A 22,662-nucleotide genomic window follows, 5' to 3' on the forward strand; every position below is an offset into this window, starting at 1 on the left:
ATAGCTCAGGAGGGCACTACTGAAAAGAGAAACTTCGTGTTTGAATGGAAGAACTGGTAATGAGTGTTCCAGACCCAGCCTGAAAAGGGCAGGAGCACAGAGCTGGGAGAGCCTATGCCAGTCCACAGCTCTGTTCACGTTTGCTGTCAGATGTCCGAGAGAATTCAACACAGAGAAAGCTATTAGAAAGAAATATTATTACTTAATATTTAAGTAGCACTTTCCACCTGGCACCTTTTAAGCTACAGTAAGTATTTTACCAAGAAAAAACAGAAACAGATACATTGGCGTTCTGTATGATCAGTAGCTTATGCTTTCAGAAGAAAACAATTCTACTTTACCTTTATTAGAATTAAACTTTAAGGCCTGAATTTACTATACATTATTCACACTGTTACATTTTAAATCGGCAGAGAGGTAATCAATCAGCTCATTAGCTCCAAAATGCATTTAACAGTACATTTTGCTAAGTTGCCATATTAAGAAAACCACAGAAAAACCTGGAGCTGTTAACATCTTTTTATCATTCGTTAAGAACTAACAAGTTAGGGCACTGTAATTGTTGCTTCAAAAAAAAGAAATTTTAAAAATCCCACCTTCCAGCTTTGCCACCTTGGACTATTCTCTTGCTAATGATGCCCAGTTAATGATTCTCCCTTATTTCAATTAGTCTATTGAGATCTCTCTGAAATCACTTCCAACTACAACAGGGCTTCCTTTTTGTGGGTAGCAGCACATTTCAGCTTGGCAAAGCTTTCCTTTTTCACAAGTGCAAGATGCTTCGTTGTGTTGATACAGGAAGCTATCAAAAACATACTGCGGCTGGATTTAAGGGCAGATTCCATAGCACTGGCCATCATTAGCATTACTAACCAGCAACATTATGCTGATCTGAAAATTAATCTTTTGGGACTAAGATTTAAAAAAATACAGTTCACACGCTCACTGTGACAGAGCAATTCCTGTATTTCAGATACGTGGTCTCTCTCTCCCATGACCTGCGGGATGAGGTGGCAGCATACTGATTTTATTGCTGGTGAACTCAAACAAGAGACTGGTCTTTATGAGACACAATGCAAGCACAGGCAAATACGATGGCTGCATCCATTCAGTTCCATTTTTCTTAATGCAGAAAATGGGTACACAAATTTAAGTGACATGCATACTCCTGGCAAGTTGCCAACTCACCCCATTGGTAAACACAAATGTTGGGCATTTTTGAGCTGGGATGCCATGGCAGTGAATCAGTGGGAAAAAAAACAGGGATTCATCCTGTCTGCTTTAGAAGTAGGGAGATGCATTTTCAGAGGCGGGTAAGTTTTCTGTTCTCTGAAGTACTGAATGTTGAGCAAGGCTGGATGTAAGAAACAGGTAGATCATTAATCCAAGTAACTCTAGCAGCTCTTTCATATGACATCCTGCTTTCGTGGCTTCTTTATTAATCTTAACTGTTAGAAAACAGGTTAAACTGTGTGATATTTAGAGAGCATCTTGTGACTTCTATGTGTGCTCCCGCAAATAAAATTAATACTTTATTTTAAATTAATTTTCCTTAAAATTTCCCTAGCAGTTTCGTGTTTCTTCTATGCTCCATTTGCATCTGGTGTTCTCAGATAACTTACATAGCCAGGAGTTAAATAATATTTTGAAAATCAAGAGTAGAATTACGAGGCTCAATAGACCAGTAGTAAATACAGTAAACACTTGACAAAAATACAATGACAACTGGGCTCTGGAACCAGTCCCTTTTTTAACACCTCAAAAGCTTCCGTCTAATTAGGTTCATTTTGTGACAAGCAAAAATGGGATTAGATCAGCAGTACTGTTGTTACAGCAGCCACACGACAGAACCTAGATGATTTTACTTGTCAAGCACTTAATCAATTTTTAGTCCCGTACTGGCCTCTTATTTTCAAAGCTCATGGGAGACTACAAGCCTTTCTCATGAGCATGAATCATCAAGTTCACCCACATGTCAGTGTGAACCTACAGTGAAATCATCATCCTTATAAATACTTCACAACATTTTAAAAATGGCATTCTGTCTGGGAGAGGAAGATCATAGCCCATTCATTCTCCCTCTTTTTGCTGGATGGACGAGGGGAGAAGTGGAATTCTGTATTTCAGATAACAGAGACTTCATTTCTAACAGACTGTAACGTCCCATATTGAAAACATGGTCAGTAAACAACAACTATAAGCCCCTACTTGTTCGTATGACAAATATTTCACTGAAAAATGCAGCAACATCAAAAAGCTGGAAAACAAATGGTCATTCTCAGCTCTGTCAGTGTTGCAGCTGGTATTCACGCAGGTTTAGATTAATCCATGAGACACTTCTTCAGAGCTTATCCTAGGTGTCAGTTAAGCAAGAAATCTGGCTCCCGATAACCAAAGAGTTTAAAATCGCCTTCAAATCGCGCATAGAGGCGTCTTATGTCTCTCTTGCTAATTCCCGAAAAATACCGCTCTACTTTTGTTCTGTTGTACACTGTTATGCCTGGTGGAATCGTGGGGTATGATACCAGATGGTCTATGCCAGCCGCTTTCAAGATATACGGAGCATCGTCCTCCAGGGTTTCATGGTGTCCGATCACGCTATACGTGATTTCACAGGGGGCGCAAAGTTCCACATACGTTACCCAATGGATGATGTGGTCACCAAACTGAACATCCAGCCATCGGTGATTAGGGTCACCTAGATAGCGCACAAAATCCTCGAACTGCAGCCCTTTGGTCTCTGTGCGATTCTTTCTATATTTACGAATGATGCCAGGAGCAATTTCATGCCGGTACCAAGGTTCAAACCGAGGATTGTGCACAAACTTGTCTTTAAATGCAGAAATAAGTCTTTCAAATGGATCTCTAACAATAAAAAACTTGAAGTATAAACTCAGTCTAAACAGAGGAAGGAAAAAAATAAGAAATTAAATAATTAAATGTTCAGCAAAGTGTTTAAAGTGTGTTTAGCAAAGACTTATAAAACGCACATAAACTCTGACCACACACAGCGTTATGAATCTTACACCACTTGCACAGTCTATCAATATTATAATCAATAGGAGTAGAAATACGATTTCTGTCTTCTTAATAAAAGTTTTTGCATGCAGTACAAAATGGAAATAGTTCATCTTAGTTTTCACATTTTACTCAAACTGGAGGAGCTTAGTTTATCTCAATCCATATAAATAGGAGAAGAAAGATGTTGAAAAGATGCTAAAAGCTCCTAGTCAAAGATATTTTTCATGCCACGTGATTAAGCTCAAGAAAGCAAAATATGCAAAGACATGGAAAAAGTGGCTTGGTGCAGCTAAATGCATACAGAGGACTGCATTTTTCACTGGCAGGTAGTTAGATAAATCACTGCTTAAGTAAAAAAAAATTTTGTATTTTATTTGATGTTTTGTCATGCTTTCAATAATGGCCGAGAACATCATTATCATGAGACCACAGTTTTCAATAGAATTTCCCATTTTGTTATGATACCACCAAATCTGTCCTATTCTGTAGTCAGCGATTTTCTTCAGGAGAAGTAAACTGAAAACAAGGTTTATTTCAGTAAATAGCTGAGTAAGGGTATTTATAGCCCACTCCTCACTGAAATAGGTGGATGGCCTCTTTCCAGCCTCAATAGTCACTTTCATTAGTCTTCAGGTTCTCCTTACTTACCCCTGACCAGGTAGCGAACTAGATCAACAGATCCACACCAATCCCTCTCTCTACACCTAAACTGTCTGCTAATTTATTTCAGAATTCCCAACGAAACCCATGTTACGCATCTTCAGCACAACTTCTGTGGTGGGCTGCCTGCAACAACCCAAATCATAACAGCATTCAACTTCAAATCCCCCAGCTATGGCTCATCCCCCAGATGATCAGTTACTTTCTATGCAGGGCTTTTCACAGGGAGGAAAAACAGATCCACGTTCTCAAGAACATGCTGACAGTATTTTCTCTTGCACCCTATCAATGCAATCAAGTGACCCCACTTCCACAGGCACAGCTGTGATAAATGTATCTCATGGAATCACGGAATTGTCAGAGTTGGAAGGGACCTCTAGAGATCATCTAGTCCAACTCCCCTGCCAAAGCAGGATTGCCTAGAGCACATTACTCAGGACTACATCCAGGTGGGTCTTGAAAATCTCCAGAGAAGGGGACTCCACAGCCTCCCTGGGCAGCCTGTTCCAGGGCTCTGTCACCCTCACCAGAAAGAAGTTCTTCCTCATATTTGAGTGGAACTTCCTGTGTTCCAGCTTGTGCCCATTGCCCCTCGTCCTATCGCTGGGAACCACTGAAAAGAGTGTGGCTCCATCCGCCTTCAATCCACCCTTTAGATACTTATAAGCATTAATAAGGTCTCCCCTCAGCCTTCTCTTCTCCAGGCTAAAGAGCCCCAGCTCTCTCAGCCTTTCCTCATAAGGGAGATGCTCCAATCCCTCAATCATCTTTGTTGCCCTATTTGTACTGCTGAATGCAACAATCCTTGGACTGAGCTCTACTGATAGCTGACACCACTTCTGTAAGGGGCTGACTCTTCAGAATAGCTTAATATGCACAAAAGCCATGAAAGCACAACCTTCTAAGTGTCCACTGTCATCTTACGTCCTGTTCTCTCCATGCTACTGCGCCTTACAGGGATTATATATAGCATAGGCTCTAGTACAGATGGGACCAGACACAGTCAAAAAATCTAGCCAAAGTAATTTAGAAGGCTCTACTGTAGAGAAGCATCTTTTTCTGCTCTGAGAAGAACCACAAGCACCCAAAGAGGACGATAAAAGTGCTTCAGCTGAATGGACAATACTCTGAAGCTGAGGAGCACTAATGTTTTAAACCTACCTAGTTCAACCCCAGCAAGTAAATCCGCTTGCAGTGACGATCTTCTAAGGCATCGGGGTAGACCTTCCAACCAAACCTTCCCCTCTGAAGGTGAACTACTTAACAACTAGGTGTGCACTGAATTGCAGAAACCCTATAACCACAGGGAGTCGCCTGGCTCACCTAACTATATCACTGACAACATTGGTGTTCTCCTTCAAAGCCAGTAAGGTAGTCACAGAACATCTGTGTAACAGAACACTACTGTAATACAAGTGGTGGAGCAGAAAACTTGCTATCCTCAACTCCAGATACGGACTTCAACCGTACTCTTGACTGCTCACACCACCACTGACTCCAAACTCCTCCCACGCTCCTCGGAAGCCACCTCTTACCGTTTTTTAATTTCAGAATCACTGAAGGAGGACAAGCGTGGAAGGCCATTCTTTTCATGATCATGTACAATATTTTCTGGGATCTCTTCTATGGAAGAAAATGCTCCTAGACAAATCAAAAAGAGAGAGTGAGTGAATCTTTCAAAGGGGGAAAAAAAGTGAGCGCAAGCCAGCATGTGTGCCTTTGGCTGACAGCTTTTTGTTTAATCTCTTTTTTTTTTTTTATCATTTACGGTTACTATGTTTAAACTGTTAAATGATGAGAGATTCTGACTGCGAAGCTGAAAACCTGTTAAAATTCTTTAGGGTATGTGACATCAGGGCCCAAGACCAAATGGCCTCAAAACTCTCAGAAAAGCACATTGTGCAAATTTCATCAGCTATTATGTCTAAGTTTATAACGCCCCACCTCAGTGTCGCCACTCTCTTTCCCTCTGCCCACACATACAAATGGAGGAAGACTTTGAGGATTAACTCCAAAGAAGAAACCAGCTTTTTGGCTGAGTTTCTACCACCACCAAAAAATAAATGCTGTGGGCTGCTTTTGGAACTGCTTCAACACAAAAACTCTTTGCTGTCAGGGCCCATGAAAGTTCTTTGAATGACTATGCTGTGGTAAAACAAAAATTCCAATCATACAATACTACACAGATTAAAAAGCACTAAAATTAACAATAGAAAAACTTCTGATATTAATTTCTGCAAGCACATAAGGTGACAAGAAAAATAATGTCACTGAATTCTGATACATTTATTTTAAGATCCTGGAAGGTTTTATGACCTTGAGAAATATCTTAATTGGGCCATTGGGCTTTAGGAGCAAGACCATCACATAACAGTATCATTTCAGAGTACCAACCCTCAACAAGAACAGGGTGCTACAAAACAAGTTCTTTAGGTGAAAGCCTCTACAGTCCTCTCTGTTCCAGAACTGCAGTGAACAACCCACCCAACTCAGCTTCTCAGTTTTCTATTTTTTTTTTTTGTGTGGGGTGGTGGTTGTATTTTATTAATTTCAGTTTTCTTATTATATTTTTTTGTACTCTAGGTGAATTACATGTGGACAACAGACGTCAAATTAGGCAGCCTCAGAAACTGAAACCTTGCACTCATCCAAAGCAGAGATTCAGTACAAGCGGCAGCAGTTAGCTCCCCCACAGTGCCACAGCTGCGTTTCTCCATCCTGAACCTCCAAATACCACTTAGATGTTTGGATGTAAAGTAGTCCCCCTCAAGTGTCAGTCCTAACTGCTGAAACTACTCAAAGGGGAGAAGGTTATGTCAACTGCACCAGAAGTCTTTGTGAGCATATACTACTACACTGGCAGCTCCAGGCGGACGAGACCAGTGTTTACATGGAAACAATTTTCTATCATTATCCAACATGCCAGAACTAGGAAGCTCGAGGTGAGACATTCCCTGCTGGTAAGACTTCAGTTATCCTCCACTCAACGCAGCAAATACACCCCTGCTGGTCCTGAGCTATTCTTTGCATGTTATCTCTGTTAAATTCTGGTAAGAGCAGGTACTTCTAATGCACTCATGCAGTTTGATATTTAGTACTTTCTTCGAGTGTAGCTTTCAGAGGTATTTAAGACACATGCCCATACCTATGCGTGTGCATATCTTTGCTGGATTTTCAGCTCCCATCTATATATCAAAGCTGAAACTAGTATTAAAGCTTTTAAAGACACACTCCGTGCTACAAAAGTTTTGCTGAGGGACATAGCTCCTTTGCCAATTTGCGACTGTTTTCTTTTGGGTGTGCAAACTAGCTCACACAAGGTACAGAAGACAAACACACAAGTGCAGAGCTGGCTGGTTGCAGGTTGCTTGTAAAAGAACGCTGGGTTCACAATGTTCAGGTTTTGCCTGCATCTCGGTGAGCTATGTCACCTGCAAAACCACAGAAGGACCTCAACTGACCTGACTCTATGTCACAAATTCACAGCTCTGATGCACAGAGAGGCAAAAGGGTCTCATGTCAAATAAAGGTGTGCTACATTAAATACAATCAAGTTAAGTTTATGTGGGTAGGTAGTGGTTCAGCAGAAAACTCCGAGGAAATGAGTTATTTTTATTGGCATACCAGGCTACCCAAAGATGATGGTAGACTACACATAGACAGGTAGTGTTCACCTTGTAGATCATTACTCAAACACACGAGTCCCTTTACTCTTCCTTTTACAGCCTTTTATAACACACCTTTGTTGAATAAACTACCGCCTTAATCACCTCAAAATCTTCATAACTCCTCTGATAGCTCACTGACAGCACACACACAAGATTTCAGCAGCACAGACCAAGAGCAGCTGCCAAGTTTTAACTAGCTTTCTTCATGGCTAAAAAATCCTAGTTAAAAGTCAGTGGCTTCACGTCAGAAATTTTATATTATTGTTTCTTAGGGAATTACGGTACCTTGTAATTTGCTTGTTTCAAATTCTGTAAGTTAGTGCCACCCCTTCAAAGATAACAAATCTACCTACCGCATGCCTATGGGTATTCTTCCATGACTCAAATTGCTTTTGAGCCAAGCAATAACAATATTTATTTTCACAGAAAGAACAGGTTTATTTTCTTTAAAAGATGTGTTTTGAAAGGAGGACTAGAAGCAACTGTGAAGCATGAAAGGCTGAAATTAAGTATCAGTGCACAGAAAAGCAGAAAGAATCCATTTTTGTGTTGTCCCAGTTGGACCAATTCTGCTCTTTCCTCCTCAAAGAAACCCACACACCCACAGCAGAGTAGATACCATTTAAAACGATCAAGACTTTTTTCCACTGAGTGTTGCCCACTTTTGGCGTCTGACAAAACAGGATCTTGTGCTTGTCACACACAAATATTCGGTCCAAGACAAATTTGGAAACTGCAGTGTGAGAGAGATTTCTCAATGCAGTGTCTCTGCAGACATTCCTGAGAAGCTCCAGTCTTTCCATATGAACCAGGGGTTGGCGGATCAGATTTCCAGAAAAAGCTTTTCCAGTTGGCTTTATGAAATGGAAAGGGGAAAGAAAAAAAAAAAGTGCAAGAATTTAGTTTACAGATTACATTCTAAAGTATAAAAATCCCCAAACTGTGCATCCTAATGACTCCCAGATTCATGATTAAAACATTGCTATGTATTAACTAAAGGAGTAGCACTTTCCTTCCTGTGCTGCTGCACATATTGGTACGACTTTCAGTCATTATGTAGTAGTAGACAGTAGTAAGAGCTTTCCATAAAACAATTTAAGTCTGCTGAAGAGCAGCAGGGTCTCATCTGTGTGGATACAACATGCCTCGACCAAACACTGGAACTCCCACAAGGCTTCAACAGCAAGTAAGAAAGCTTCTGAGGGGTTGGGACAGGAACTTCAACAGAAATTAAGCTTTAACCTCTAAGAAGATGGGGCTTAGGGAAGCTGATCCATCTGGCCAGGAAAGAAGAATTTAGGATACAAGTTCTGTGTTGGTCTCTAGCACCTGTAGGTATTCAGTGTTTTCATTTAATCAAGCTGCAACAAAATTCAGTGGACAGACTTCACACAATGAGTGTCAGCACTTACTGTGGCAAGTGAGAGAGTAGGTGGGATTCCTCTTCCCCAAAATGGATAAACCGTCTGATATGTCTCATATTTCTGAGACTAAGACAGGAACCACGACCACAATTAGTGGGAAGAGGGTAAAAAGGAGCTTGTCTAATTAACAGGTGATGAGAAATTTATATTTCTACTGACAAATCTTTTCCCTTCCACTAATTTATTTGCACCGTTGGCAAACCCCAATATCAATACAGACTAAGGGACATAACGATGAGAGCATCCCTGCAGACAAGGACTTGGGGATACTGATGGATGAAAAATTGGGTATGTGCCAGCAATGTGTGCTCACAGCCCAGAAAGCGAACCATATCCTGGGCTGCATAAAAAGAAGCAGCATGGCCAGCAGGTCGAGGGAAGTGATTCTCTTCCCCTACTCCACTTGTGTGAGACCCCACCTGGAGTACTGTATCCGCGTCTGGGGTTCCCAGCATAAGACAGACATGGACCTGTCAGAGCAAGTCCAGGGGAGGGCCACGAAGATGATCAGAGGGCTGGAGCACCTCTCCTATGAGGACAGGCTGAGAGAGTTGGGGTTGTTCAGCCTGGAGAAGAGAAGGGTGTGGGGAAACCTTATAGTGGTCTTTCAGTACTTAAAGGAGGCTTATAAGAAAGACAGAGAGAGACTTTTTACCAGGGCCTGTAGTGACAGGATGAGGGGTAACGATTTTAAACTCAAAGAGGGGAGGTTTAGATTAGATATAAGGAAGAATTTTTTTTACAATGAGGATGGTAAGGCACCAGAACAGGTTGCCCAGAGAAGTTGTGGATGCCCCATCCCCGGAAACATTCAAGGCCAGGCTGGATGGCGCTTTGAGCAACCTGAGCTAGTGAAAGATGTCCCTGCCCATGGCAGGAGGGTTGAGCTAGATGATCTTCAAACGTCCCTTCCAACCCAAACCATTCTGTGATTCTATGATTTTAGGTACAGTGTCCAAGCTACACATGAAAAATGAATGATTTTACTTTTTGTCCCAATCCTCCATAAGGAAAAAAAAAATAAAATTCATTCTGCTTTTCCTGTTTGCTACTCTCCTCCAATATCTCCTGGTCAGAATGTAATCTGACAGACTGCTTATCTGTCAAAACAATTCGTTTTGCATGCAACCAGGATTAACATTATTGTTCTGTGTTCCATGCTGTCAAGAAGCCAAGAGGGAATAGTTTTAGATCCAGAAACCTTATTATCCTCTACCATACAAGTAAAGGAAAATATTAAAACTCACTACACAAACCTGCCAGCCTTTCACTGAACAAAGTGTTTCTCCCAAGTATTTCGAGGATAACTAAAATTTCCTTTTTTTTTACATGTGAAAACAAAGTGTCATGTTTATGCAGAAACCTACCTTCCATACTGCATCACAAAAATACTTTAAACATAAAATGACTTATGTAACCAATGGAAAAAAACCTGGCCTTAGTCCACTGTGCAACTAGTCTCAAATTTACGTTTGCATAAGCGATTTTCAGACTTTCCTTGTAAGTTAGCAAGTACCCCATTTGTTCAGCTTTACTGCTGAAAGCACAGAACTATGCATCTAAAGGATCAACTGCTATTGAATACTATTGTGTTCCTGTTCTACTTTGGAAAAATGCTGGTATGTGAAGCACAAAGAGCACAAAACATGAAAAAGAAATGAAAACCAATAAAAGGAATCAGAGAAACTGGGCACAGAACTAAGGGAATAGACAAGACATAGGCTTGCCCTCAAGAGCCACGAACCTGATGGCTACAGCAAGGCAGGATACAAATAATCTGAAATTGGGCCATTATATTAAAAAGGCTAGCAAAAATGACTGTCCTGTCTTGATAAAGGAGTACTGTAACGATTTTCTCCTAGAAATGGAAACACGTTAAGTTGAATCATTCAGATGAAACAAGACAGCAGGTTACCGTAACAAACTAGCTTTGTGAAGCTAAAATGAATTCTGTTGGCTCTATCTAAATAGAACAGCCTGAATAAATAATTCCCGTCTAGCAATTCCTTTTAACAACAGGAAGCCCTTACTTAATCTCTTCTTTTCTCCCACTCTTTAATACATGTAACCCTTATCTCAACAGTATGCACCTGGAATTCTTCAGGCCAATGTTTTTCCTCTGGGACATGTACCTCCTCCACTTTTGTCACAGCTGTCAGTATCAATGGCTCTTGCTTGGCACCGTAGCCTAAAGAAGGAAGAGAGATAAGAGCATTATAGAAGGTGAGGGGAAGGCAACTATTTCTGCTTTACAGCTAACACAACTGAACAACACTTTCTGTAGTAAGCTTACAAAACATTAGGATTTGTTTCCAAATGAGAATGTGCTAGACATGACATGAGACAGACCATGAATATTTTAAAGGATGTACTCTGTGGGAATTCTGGATGCAACTTCAGTTGAGTTTTGTCAAAGAAATATGCTCATAATGTTTTATTTTGGTCTTTTTTAAACAAACTGTGTAAAGTGACATAGAAATCATTAATCCAAATATCACAATTGGTAGACGATTGAGGGTAACTGTATGGACTTGACAGTATGAAACTTTTATTTTCAACTGACTTCCCAAAGCACATCCAAACAAAAAAACTTAATCTATTGGGTTTTTCACTCCCCTTGTATTAGAAGATAGGTTTCTTCTGTTGTAAACTCTTAGACATTACTAGAAGAAAAGTGCCTCATTAAGGACCATCTTCTATTTCTTTCTTTCGTGCTCTAAGTAAACACCTCTAAGCAATAAATACAAGATCCCCTCTTCCTTTGTTACTGGGCTGATTGCCTTCCTCAGAGACTGTCACAACAAAAAAACAAACTCAGCTGATATGCTTGTTCTTTTTTAAGGATTTTAGAGCAGCTAATAGTTTGAGACCAAATTAAAGTATGCAAGGGAAGAACTCTGCATCTTTTGCAATTGGTATGCTACAGGAAAACTGAAAAATAACACAAGGCTGTACCTTTACTTTACATGCTGTGGAAAGATCAAAAATAATTTGAAGCAGCTTTCCCTAACCACAAAGCAAGAAGAACACAATTTCTCCCTGAAAATTTATTTCCATCCACATCGGACCACTTTTCCCTTCATATAGTTTTTTCTATGAATAAACTTTCTTTGTCTTTTGTGGCCAGTAGGTCGAGAGAGGTCATTCTCCCCCTCTACTCTGCACTGGTGAGGCCACAACTGGAATACTGCGTCCAGTTCTGGGCTCCCCAGTTCAAGAGAGACAGGGAACTACTAGAGAGAGTCCAGCATAGGGCAACAAAGATGATTAAGGGATTGGAGCATCTCCCTTATGAGGAAAGGCTGAGAGAGCTGGGACTCTTTAGCCTGGAGAAGAGAAGGCTGAGGGGAGACCTTATTAATGCTTACAAGGGCAGTTTGAGGGAGGATGGAGCTGGACTCTTTTCAGTGGTTCCCAGCGATAGGACGAGGGGCAACGGGCACAAGCTGGAACACAGGAAGTTCCACTCAAATATGAGAAAAAACTTCTTTCCGGTGAGGTGACAGAGCCCTGAACAGGCAGCCCAGGGAGGCTGTGGAGTCCCCTTCTCTGGAGATTTTCAAGACCCACCTGGATGCAGTCCTGAGTAATGTGCTCTAGGCAATCCTGCTTTGGCAGGGGAGTTGGACTAGATGATCTCTAGAGGTCCCTTCCAACTCTGACAATTTCATGATTCCATCTGCATCCTGACTGTGGCTTACTGTTTTATGGTCGAGAAAATGTGTGTACTGCCTATGTCATTTTCTTAAGTGAGTACTCTGCCTACGCTGGATTTTAACAAAGGGCACGCATGGAAAAGCAATTTAAAACTAAAAACAATGTAAGCATCCAAGCAATCAGCTACAATAAATATTGTGCACAGACTTACTTCACACTATCCTTTTGTAAAATCAAAGTGATCTGACTCAGTGAAAGAGCAGTTAAAGTATGTTTCATTATCACTGGGTAAAAGCATGCCTGCGTATGCTACTAGAGATGATGGACAGAAACTTGCTCCTTCTCATTAAGAAGTTCCTATTGCACATGCACCAAAGACATCAGTAAAAGGCTTAAGCAAAAGAACATTCATTAAGCATCTGCTGTTTTTTTCTTAGCTGCTAAGTAGATGCATCCAAATAAGGAAAATTTCTGACAAGCCATATTCTATTAAGTCTAGAAGAGTTACTCCAGGGCTGGCCATCCTGTTTGGACCTTCTCCAAAATTCTGTTGGTATTTTCAAATTACTTCCCTTCATCAGTCCCAGTACAAACACAGCTATCTCCAACACATACATACACTTAGCCACAGTCATGCCTTTGCAGGACTGGAGCTTAAGAAATTATACAATCTTCTGCTCAGAGAACTATTCAAAGGGAAAGGAAGATCCAGCATAGAAAAAAAAAAATGGCAAGCCAAGATAATAAAAAGTAATCCCCCTGACAAATTCTTATGGAAAGAACCACTCAAAGAATACCTGAGCTGGGAAACAAATCTTCTAGTATTTCATTCAATGCCAGCTCTTAACTACCTAACATAAGACCAGCTTATTTGCAGAGGTACTAGGGCTCTAAAACAACTGGGACAAGGAAAGCCCCATTAGCCTACAGTTCTCATCTGTAAGACTTGCTGAATAAACCTCCACACAGAGGTATGCTATTTAAAAAGGCACACCTAATATACTTACCCACTATGAAGTCATTGAAACAAATGGCACTAGTGATGTCAGCGCTTCAAGAGTTACACATTTTTTGCATATCTTAGGAAGAGGCAGAAATACATCCCTTAGGACTCTAAGTCATGTCATCACCTTCACCCTAAACTCCCTGTAGGATGGCTTTGTAACAGTAGCTCCTCAGCAGACAGAAAACTGTAACATGCTGTGTGGTGTCATCAAATGGCTTAAATTCCTCATCAGCTTAATACCATCTGGGCTACTTAAGCTAAGCAAAAGCCTATAAGCTGTTTGTCAGTCAAACAGCAGAGGATGAAACTGAATGCAAGAAGCAGGGCAGAGGTGGCTAAGCTAAGTGCATTGCAAATGAAATAAAATTTTCCACAAGTTTTACATAATACTGCAGCCATAGCACAAGCAGTCACAAGGGGACAGAAACTCTTTAATTCCTTGTGAATCTCCTTTGCCTTTAAACAGGTAGTTGTGCTCTGTTGTTTAGCCTGTGACTTCTACTCCAAGTAGGCCAAGATACTGAAACTGAGTGTATTTGAAAAAGCAAACATCACAAGACACTACTGCCAAACATGAGCTCCTCAGTTCTTAACCACCAAAAAAAATACATGATGTTAGTTTTGCAGACTTCTACCAAGAAAAGCAGATACTGAGTATGAGCACTGTCACTTCTAGAAAATTAGTTGCTCTGTTCTCAGTCCTAGTGAAGAAGCGGTAACATACCGAGAACTACTTTGCACAGAAAGAGGACTACTCAATTTTCTGTTTCGTATCAAACATTAAAGTTGAACTTACCATCTGGGTCTTTAAAAGTCAATGTGATAAACTTGCTAGCAACCATGAACATGAATATCACCCAAAAGCATGCAGCTAGCAGCAGCCACTGGTGGTGCATGTTGTCAGACATGAGCCATATAAAGCTGTTGCTTCCTGTCTGAAAGAGGAAAGATCGACACATTAATTATTTCTGTTCCAGTTTAGAAAAATACTTTCAATAACCAAAATGACAAAACTCTAATATGTACGTGTGTCATAGAACATAGCAGTAGATTTCACTTCTTTATTTTTGTCCTTTTGGCTGTTTTTTTTTTAACCAATGTTAAAGCTGAGGTAACGTAACTGCCGGCTGCTATCAAAGGGAGGCTTCACTCCTTCACCCCCACGTACACATTTCCAGTCCCCTCCTTGTGCTGGCAATAGCACCGCCTGGCTGACTGCTCAGGGAGACAGACCAGCAAAACCCCTGATTTTTTTTAAAGCATAGCTTATTTTTCAATTTAACTTTCAGAGATTTCTCATTGTAGGAAAGGAAGGGAGAATGAAGAAAGCTCCCCTCTTGGTGGTAGCTAGTCAGCAGATCAACCAAGCTGTAACATTAACAGTATTCTTAGTTATCCCAAGTCAGCTCATGACATGTAACATGGACTCCTCCCCTGCCCAGCCTACATGAACTACAGGCTGGAAGCTACCAAGACAGAACACTAAGCCTTAATCTGACAAAATATTTAAATATATTGATGTCTCTTTTTATCTTGCCTCTTTTATTGACAGCAAAGTAGCAACCATAGGTTCTGGAAGATTTTTTTATTTTATTTTCATCATGCTAAGCACTATCCAAATAGTAAAAAGGGTTTCCTTGCAGCAGTGCCTACTACCTATAGCCACATCCCTGAAGGTAAGTCTTAAAGACAGGACTTCCCTAGGAGTGTAGAAAGGGTTACCCATACAATTGAGACCACAGATTTAATGTGCCAAGAAACCACAGGTACTGACTGAATCCAAGCAGAGTGAGGATGAGGATACTGCACGGTATTACAAACACATGGTGTCTGCCCTAGCGTGCAGTTTGTAAGTTTGCTGGAGTGCTCTGAGCACTTCTTAGCTTCATTTTAGAAACTGTAATGCTAATAAATTATTTTTTATGGTTAAAAGTTAAGATGCGATACAAGGAAACCATTTACAAAAAAAAATATTTAAGTCGCCAGCCATTAAGAGAAATGTAAAATTTTAAGCTACATCTTTCACTGAATTTTCAAGTTCTGATGGGCAATGCACAGCAAAGCACTGGGGCTTACACTGAGTATCTGTGAAAGCTCCACTGCAAAACTAAAGCTTCCATAACTAAAAAACCCAAACAACAACAAAAACTTCACAGCAAACGTCACTGCCTACCTACCAAAACCTACCTGAGACTCCTCAGGCTTGAATATTTATCCTGCAAAAATAAAGTGCCATTGTCTCAGCTGTTGCTGGGCAGATAAGACACCTGAGGGCCTGAATCCAGGTACTGGAAAGTTCAAACTAAGCAAATGCTTCCTTCAGAGGATACGTACAACACAACTTCAGAACACTTAACCAAAGAGGATCTAACACAAAAATCTGATACAGTGAGATCCTCTCAAACAATCTTTTGAGGTTTGTGCTTGTAGCCTCGGGAAGAACAAATAACTGAAGCCACCCACGTAACTAGCAACAGGATCAAACTCAGTCCTAAAGTAGCCACATGCAACTTCAACGGGAGTCACATCTGCATGGTCTGTGATGGCATTTTCTATACAGCCACTTGAGTGAATTGCCAGGGAATAGGCGAGATGCCCCAGCTAAGATGCTAAAAACATGCTAATTAATAATTCTAAGCAAACTTTGTATTAAGTTTTTCAGTCATATACCAGTATTCCACCCTTTTCACCCCCACAAAGCTTCACGAAAAGTGAGCCTGGTTTTCATATTGTTTCAGCATGTCCACCTCCAACATCAATCCTACTGCTACAGGTGCTGATTGCTTTTCCAGCTAGCTTTTGCCTTGCAGCAATGCAAATGTTTCCAGGAAGGGTTCTCACCATAACCAACGGAAGTGAAATGTCTTCAGGGTAAGCTGAAAGCCTGTGCAGGCAGACAAGCAGTTCAAAACAGATTTTGAACCCTAAGGATGCATGTGAAATGGGTGAGAGGAGAAAAAAGAATGGAGTATCTCCAATTGAAATAAAAGAATTCATAATTTTTAGGTAGCATGGCAGTGTTCAGGCTATTTTTATTTTCTCAGTGCAATATTTTCCAGTTTGGCTTCTGAGAGGTCGTTTTTTTCCTTCTTTTATGATTTGATTTTTAAATACTTCTCCTAAAACCACTTCATTTAGGTAAAAAGATGCATTAACTGTCTTTTTGACAATTAGAGGTGCTGCAACCTCCATGAAGATGATGTTTGTCATCTCCAATTTTCAGCTGCAACTCCCAACTGAGCATGCAACGTCCAAGACACAATATATTCCTCAACATCGAAACCTGTTTGCTGGGAAGGGCAGATAATACAGCATGAATTCTAGAGCACCGACCTCTTTCCAGATAAGTAGTTCAAAAGTTATTCTCATCCCGCCACTGCACTAGTGCAACATTTGCCCTAAGATTCATGCTGAAAACCAGCAGGTCTCAAAGGTCCTCATTTTTCAGCCTGCCACGACATCCACCACCTCCCATTTAGAGCACTGAAATCTATCACCTCTGCTTCAGACATCAGTGATTTGGAAAATTTTCCAAGTCTCAGATGAGAGAAATGCAAAATGGATGTCAAGACACAAAACGTAGAAATGAAACTTTTACTTTTTGGGTAGCTCTGCTAAAACCATGAGAACAATTCAACATTCAAAATACAATTGAGCCTGTCTGTCTTCAAGGCAGTAGGCTGACAGATGCTTGCCGAGAACATTCTGCAGGCGGAAACCTCTTTCCATATCCCCAAGTACAGGCTTTTCAGGGATACAACAAGCAGTCTGAGCCAGACCCTTCTCTCTAACCCACTATATTTGCTCTACATAAAGAATGGTAGAAATGGCTTCCAACATTTGTAGCATCCCTGCTAGTCTGACCGCTTTTATAATGGTGATGGATGGACACTATTCAGTAAGGGTTATTGATCTATATCCCCTTATGTAATTTATGTATTGGATTTCTAAGAAGTTATGTTAAATGACATGGGAAAAGCAGTTCCCACGCGCTCTGACCTGAAAAGCAGTTAGTGCACACAGAAGCCTGCTGCCAGATCCTGTGCTCTAGGGATAAGAGAACAACATTTCAGCCAAAGACACCTACAAGCAGTATGCTGCTTACATCAAGGACTGGACTCAGAGACCCGAAAGGGGACAGAATTGCAGTCACATCCATAACAACCACCACTATTACCCTTCAATATGTTGAAGATGAGAGGAAAATGTTAAGCAGTTTGTCTACTCCCTTTTTTATGCGTACAGCAAACCCGCAACCATACTCATCCATGTACAAGTCTTGTCAGAGGATTTGTCATAACATAATTACAATGGCTGGCAGTGTTACTTCTAGCATCCTAAACAAAACTACATCTATATCAGCAGCTCATTACCTATCTCAAGAAGCAGGACTGATCAAAATTATATACAGGTACGATTCAACCATTATGCTCACTTAAATGCAATGACCAGTAGTTTTTAAAATAGAGTGTTTACATTGTTTCCCTTTCTCTAGCTTCTTCTTTAATATTTTTATCATTTTCACATAGGGTAACTGCACTTCCTGTTACCTCTCCAATCTTACTGCATTTCTTTTACCTCTCCTGTTACTTATTTTCTAGCGAATACATGCACTAGCTTCTGTTTTTTCTCTTTACTAGTTCAGCTTCCAAACGTGTCATTTACTTCTTCTTGCCTAAAACATTTTTTCTTTACAAGTAGAAAAAAAACAAGAAAGCTGTTGAAGGTTTAGCCTGTTTTCTCACAGTGAAACACTCAGGGATTTTTCAGATTACTCCTTCTCCCTCTTATTGCAACTCTACAACTTTTAGGAGCATGAGATCCCCCCCAAACCCTTCTCTCTCTCCATCCATCCCTCTGTCCTTCCCTCCCTAGGCTACTTACCCCGGAGATAAAGTGTCACATAACCCTCAGATCAGCCAGATGCCAGTTTTGCATGAAAAAAAACATCGGATCGTAAACACACACACAAACATGCACCAAAGATCAGGACGCAAAGCACGGCAGGCTTGACCCATGGCCTGCGAGTAACGTGTTACCTGGAAAAAAACCTCTTGTACTTTGCCGAAGACTGCTGTCTTCATGTGACTAATGGGACAAAGCGCAGAAGATTTAAACAACATTAAAACTCAGTGTACAGCTCCTACTCTGCAGCTTAGGAGACAGGGGACAGGACAGCCAAGGAGACAGGGGCTCCTTGGCAGGACAGTCCCTGCACGCATCCTGAACAGCGGCAGCACACGGGTAGCCCCAAACTACCAACTGCTTGCCCATCAGCACATGACTAATGATGTAATTTGAAACAGAAGGCCAAGCAACAGCAAGCTGGGATACCTAATCCACTTCCATCAAGGCCTCCTTTATGTTATCTTAAAGTTAAGAGATTTGGACAATTTATTACGCTTTAAAAAAAATATTTTGGACGGAAACCTATCACATGCTCCTTTGGCAAGTTTTGTGCCGCTACTAAATGTTATAATGTACTTTCATGATAATAGGCATTTCTGAAACCTGGTTCTTTCCAAAGCTTTCTTCTCCCCCTTTGGTATGACCAGGCCTAGGGTCCCTGCCCTTCCAACCACCGCTGGAGATCGGAGCCCTGTCCAAGCACACGTAATTCACCTGTCAGCGGCAAGGAAACCAGCCACGGCGGCAGCAGCAGCTTCTGCACGGTAAAACCCACCTCAGCTCGGGGCAGGCTCTGCCCGGCCCGGCTTCATAGCCCCACGGCCGGGACCGGGACCACGACCCTGCCTGCCCATCCAGCCCCGCCGGACAGGCACTAGGTCCGACTCGGGCACGGCTGGGAGCGCCAGCGGCTCCTCACCCCCCAGCACCGGGGCTTCCTGGGGGCTCCATTCACTGCCCAAGAGGGATAAAAACAGAGCGGCCCCCGCCAGAAGAGGGGTCGCGGCCGCGATCTGACCGGGATGAGCCGAGGCAAAGCGGGGATCCGGCCGCAGGGACAGGGGCTGAACAGCTGTAAACTTTCCCCGTTCCGGAGGAGGAAGCAGGGCGGGCTCCCCCTCACCCCTGGCAGGTAGCGACAACAACCGCCCGCCGCCTTTCTCGCCCAACCGGCCAGAGGAGCCTCTTCTCCCCGGGGGCTGCCGGCCGCCAGGACTCCCCCGCCCCGGCCCGGCCCGGCCCCGCCCCGGGATACCGGGCCTCCCTCGCAGCGCCCCTTCCCCGGCTTACCGGCCCTCCAGCGCAGCCTCGGCCCCCAGCGGCGAGGCGCCGCTCCCGCCGGGGGCCCGCCTCACACGGCGGCGCGGCCGGCCCGCTCAGGCGGCCCCGGCTGCTGCAGCATAACCCCCCGCTCGGCTGCGGGCGGCGGCACCTCCCCGCCCCCGCTCAACCCCTGCTTCTGCCGCCGCCCGGCCCTGCCGCCGCCGCCTCCATTTCCTCCCGCCGCGGGCAAGGCCTCGGCCTCGGCCGCGCCCCCAGACCCGCCGCCGGGAAGGAGAGGAAGGTGAAGGCCGCCGCGGCGACCACTCGGCTCGGCTCGGCTCGGCTCGGCTCCGAGAAGACGCAGCGCCGCGCCCGGCCGCCCAGAGGCGGGAGGGAGGGCGGGCTGCTCTCCCCGCCCCGCCTCACCCCGGAGGGTCGGCCTCAGCCGCCGCCGCAGACCCCGGCCCCCGCTCGGCCGGTGGCTTCCAGTTTTTGGCAGGGTGGCTGGTGATTTTCTGGTGATTTTCGGGGTGGGCCAGCGGCCAGTGCTGAGGTGGACTCACGGATATACCCGTGTATGCGTGCGTTTGGGTTTTTTGTGGGGTTGTTTGTTTTGGTGTGGGTTTGTTTTTTTTTTTTACTGTTAAAAATATCTTTAATAGGTCCCTAACCCTCGTGTTTAAAAAAAAAAAAAAAAAAAGGTGGCTGAAAATGCGAGTCCTGTGCACCTGCAGGACTCCAGCACCCACATATCCCATCCAAACCAGGAGCCGGTGATGGGTCTGTTTTTAACAGCTGTTTAAACAACTGCTTGTGGGGACGTATCGCGGTGTGCGGCTGGAGGGATCCGTGGCAGCGCCGAGGTGGTGTTCCCTAAACTCTGGAGAAAGGAAGCTCAAAGGGTGTAGCAGGGCCCCTCTGGACGGTGCCTGGAGGAGGGGGGCGACACTAGAGCAAAGCCACCCCATTTTAAAGCTCATTGAACACCAAGGCGTCCTCCAGTCTGAAATCAGGTGATGCAACGCAAAGGGTGGGCTTTATGACCCCACCCCAGAAGATGTGCTCCAGTTAGCCAGCACAGAAACTGTCCTGTAGTATGTCCTCTTGTGTCTGGCCACCAGAATTGATTTGCCCACTGGGAACTGGTAAATTGAGTGGGGAGCACAGGGAAATCCCATCTTTCAGGCGAGGAATCAGAATAAATAGCATCCTACAGACAGTCTTGTTGATCAGCCCAAACTAGTCGTACAGGCATGCTGCATGAGAAGGCCTTGCTTCCAGCCTTCGTCTCTCCTTCCACCTCTGCATCTTCTTCCCAAATAGGTTCTGACCTTGGAAACAGAGTTTCCACACTTTCCATGTTCTGTCCACACAAACAGGACAATTTTGAGCTCAGTGATGTGAGAGGTGGGAGTCCCAAAATCCACACAAGGAAGAAAACATGACTGAGAAATCTAAGTGGATTTTTTACTTTTGGGGAATCATCCTTGAATCCCAGGCCAGGTGGTCTGATGTCCATGCTACGCAGGGTTGGCCCCCTCTGCAGTAGACTAGCAGTTTGTGCTATGCAGCGTTTCACCCTGGTTCTCCTGTGAGGTCTTGTGTGGAGAATGTAAGACAAAATTGCCAATTATGGGATTGTGTGAATAAAGTAAATACCTAAATAATGTCCAGTCCCTTGAAGTTGATTTGCCACAGAAGACTTGAACCCTATTGAAGTCATGTCCTGAATGCTAATAAAGTCATGTCCTAACCCCTAATAAAGTCTGTAAGGAGCACAGGGAAACCTGCTACAGGACCAGGGCCAACAGTTCAAGACAAGACACATCCAGAAGCAGCAGCATCGGAGTAGAAGTTTCTGTCTGTCTCTCTGTGTCCGGTTACCAATTAATGAAAATAGTCCAATGGAAGCAGACTTTAAAATGCTTTCACAGCTAAAAAATATATTGCAAATTTATTAGAGCCCAAATCAAAACTGAAACAAGCAAGTTTAAACTAGTGCCTCTTCTAGAACAAGGGAGAAGAAACGTAGGTTAGAACAGGCAACCTTAACCTAAATACTCACCTCATGTGCTTCCCAACCTCTTATTTTATGGTCTGCACCACTGTACGGAGCCTGAGCCTGAGTCTCACTGACATGGACACACATGTAACTTGCATGGTTTCCAATCCTGAGTCGCAGGTAGAAGGACTCTATGTGCTACGTTAGATGACTCATTGAATGACCAAGAGGCACCACTCCTCCCTGTTACAGGAGGATTTAGTCCCTCTGATCCATGCCTTTCCAGATGTGACTACCATGGTGTGCTGTGCTGGAGCCTGACCAAGGAAGCCCCAAGGATGCTGTTGTTGGTATGGATCTGCATTACACTAGTATTTACACCGCATTCTTGTGCCTCCCCTCCTCTGCCTATGAAGTAGAAATGGTGATAGTGATAGTTGCCTTGTCAGCAAAGCACATTAGAAATCTGTGGCTGTCACCAGTTTGAGTCTTGCACAGTCCAGAAAGTTGCTTCTTTCTTCAGGCTTCCGAGTGACGTCTACAACTGCAGCCATGCACAGATTTATTAATAAGCAGTCTCCAACTGTGAAACCAATTCCTACCAGATTATCAGGCTCAGCCCAAGTATTTTAACCTTTCAAGTATGTTGTTACTGACATGTATAATAATTAATCCAGTATAAAAGGAACCAATTTTCCAAACTAAGCACAGTTAATAAGCTTTGTTAACAGTAATTGGGCCTGAAAGTGTCTCATGAAGTTGAAGAACGTGTTGCATAGGCAACTGTACAGTTGGATTATACAGTTGCTAGTTCAGGCCAACAGGATTCTTCCTACTAACAATGCTAAACTATAGTGGGGTTTAGTGCTTTAAATAAGCAGCAAAATCAACATTTTAGTCTGGGTTCTTTTTAATACTAGAGAATTTTTACACTGCCAGAGCAGTATAAAAGACAATTGTGCTGGTGAAAAGTCATCCCCCTCTCTCTGAGACATTCTGGAGTGACTGTGGCTTCCTCAGAGATATGCTGCTGAAACCAACGGAAGCGATACA

At 43.0% G+C, this 22,662-nt stretch overlaps 1 protein-coding gene across 1 annotated transcript; it reads right to left on the reverse strand.

The window, feature by feature from the left end:
• Window positions 1-292: 292 nt before the first annotated feature.
• Window positions 293-19,749, reverse strand: CHST10 (carbohydrate sulfotransferase 10). The gene is made up of 6 exons (XM_074153763.1): window positions 19,635-19,749; window positions 14,233-14,371; window positions 10,864-10,961; window positions 7,969-8,203; window positions 5,217-5,322; window positions 293-2,898 (listed from the first exon to the last, which is right to left on the reverse strand). The coding sequence occupies exons 2-6, from the start codon at window positions 14,342-14,344 to the stop codon at window positions 2,361-2,363; spliced, it is 1,089 nt and encodes a 362-aa protein (XP_074009864.1). The 5' UTR covers window positions 14,345-14,371; window positions 19,635-19,749; the 3' UTR covers window positions 293-2,360.
• Window positions 19,750-22,662: the final 2,913 nt, after the last annotated feature.

This window comes from Numenius arquata, chromosome 1, assembly GCF_964106895.1.
Source record: "Numenius arquata chromosome 1, bNumArq3.hap1.1, whole genome shotgun sequence".
NCBI lineage: Eukaryota > Metazoa > Chordata > Aves > Charadriiformes > Scolopacidae > Numenius > Numenius arquata.

What these genes read in the sequence shown, in the direction of transcription:
- CHST10 (XM_074153763.1), bottom strand. Translation starts at nt 14,344, where the DNA reads ATGTCTGACAACATGCACCACCAGTGGCTGCTGCTAGCTGCATGCTTT. An exon ending in GACTTTTAAAGACCCAGATG is followed by an intron (nt 10,962 to 14,232) that starts GTAAGTTCAACT and finishes TTCCTTCTTTAG; the next exon opens with GCTACGGTGCCAAGCAAGAG. An exon ending in GATTCTGAAATTAAAAAACG is followed by an intron (nt 2,899 to 5,216) that starts GTAAGAGGTGGC and finishes TCCTCTGTTTAG; the next exon opens with ACTGAGTTTATACTTCAAGT.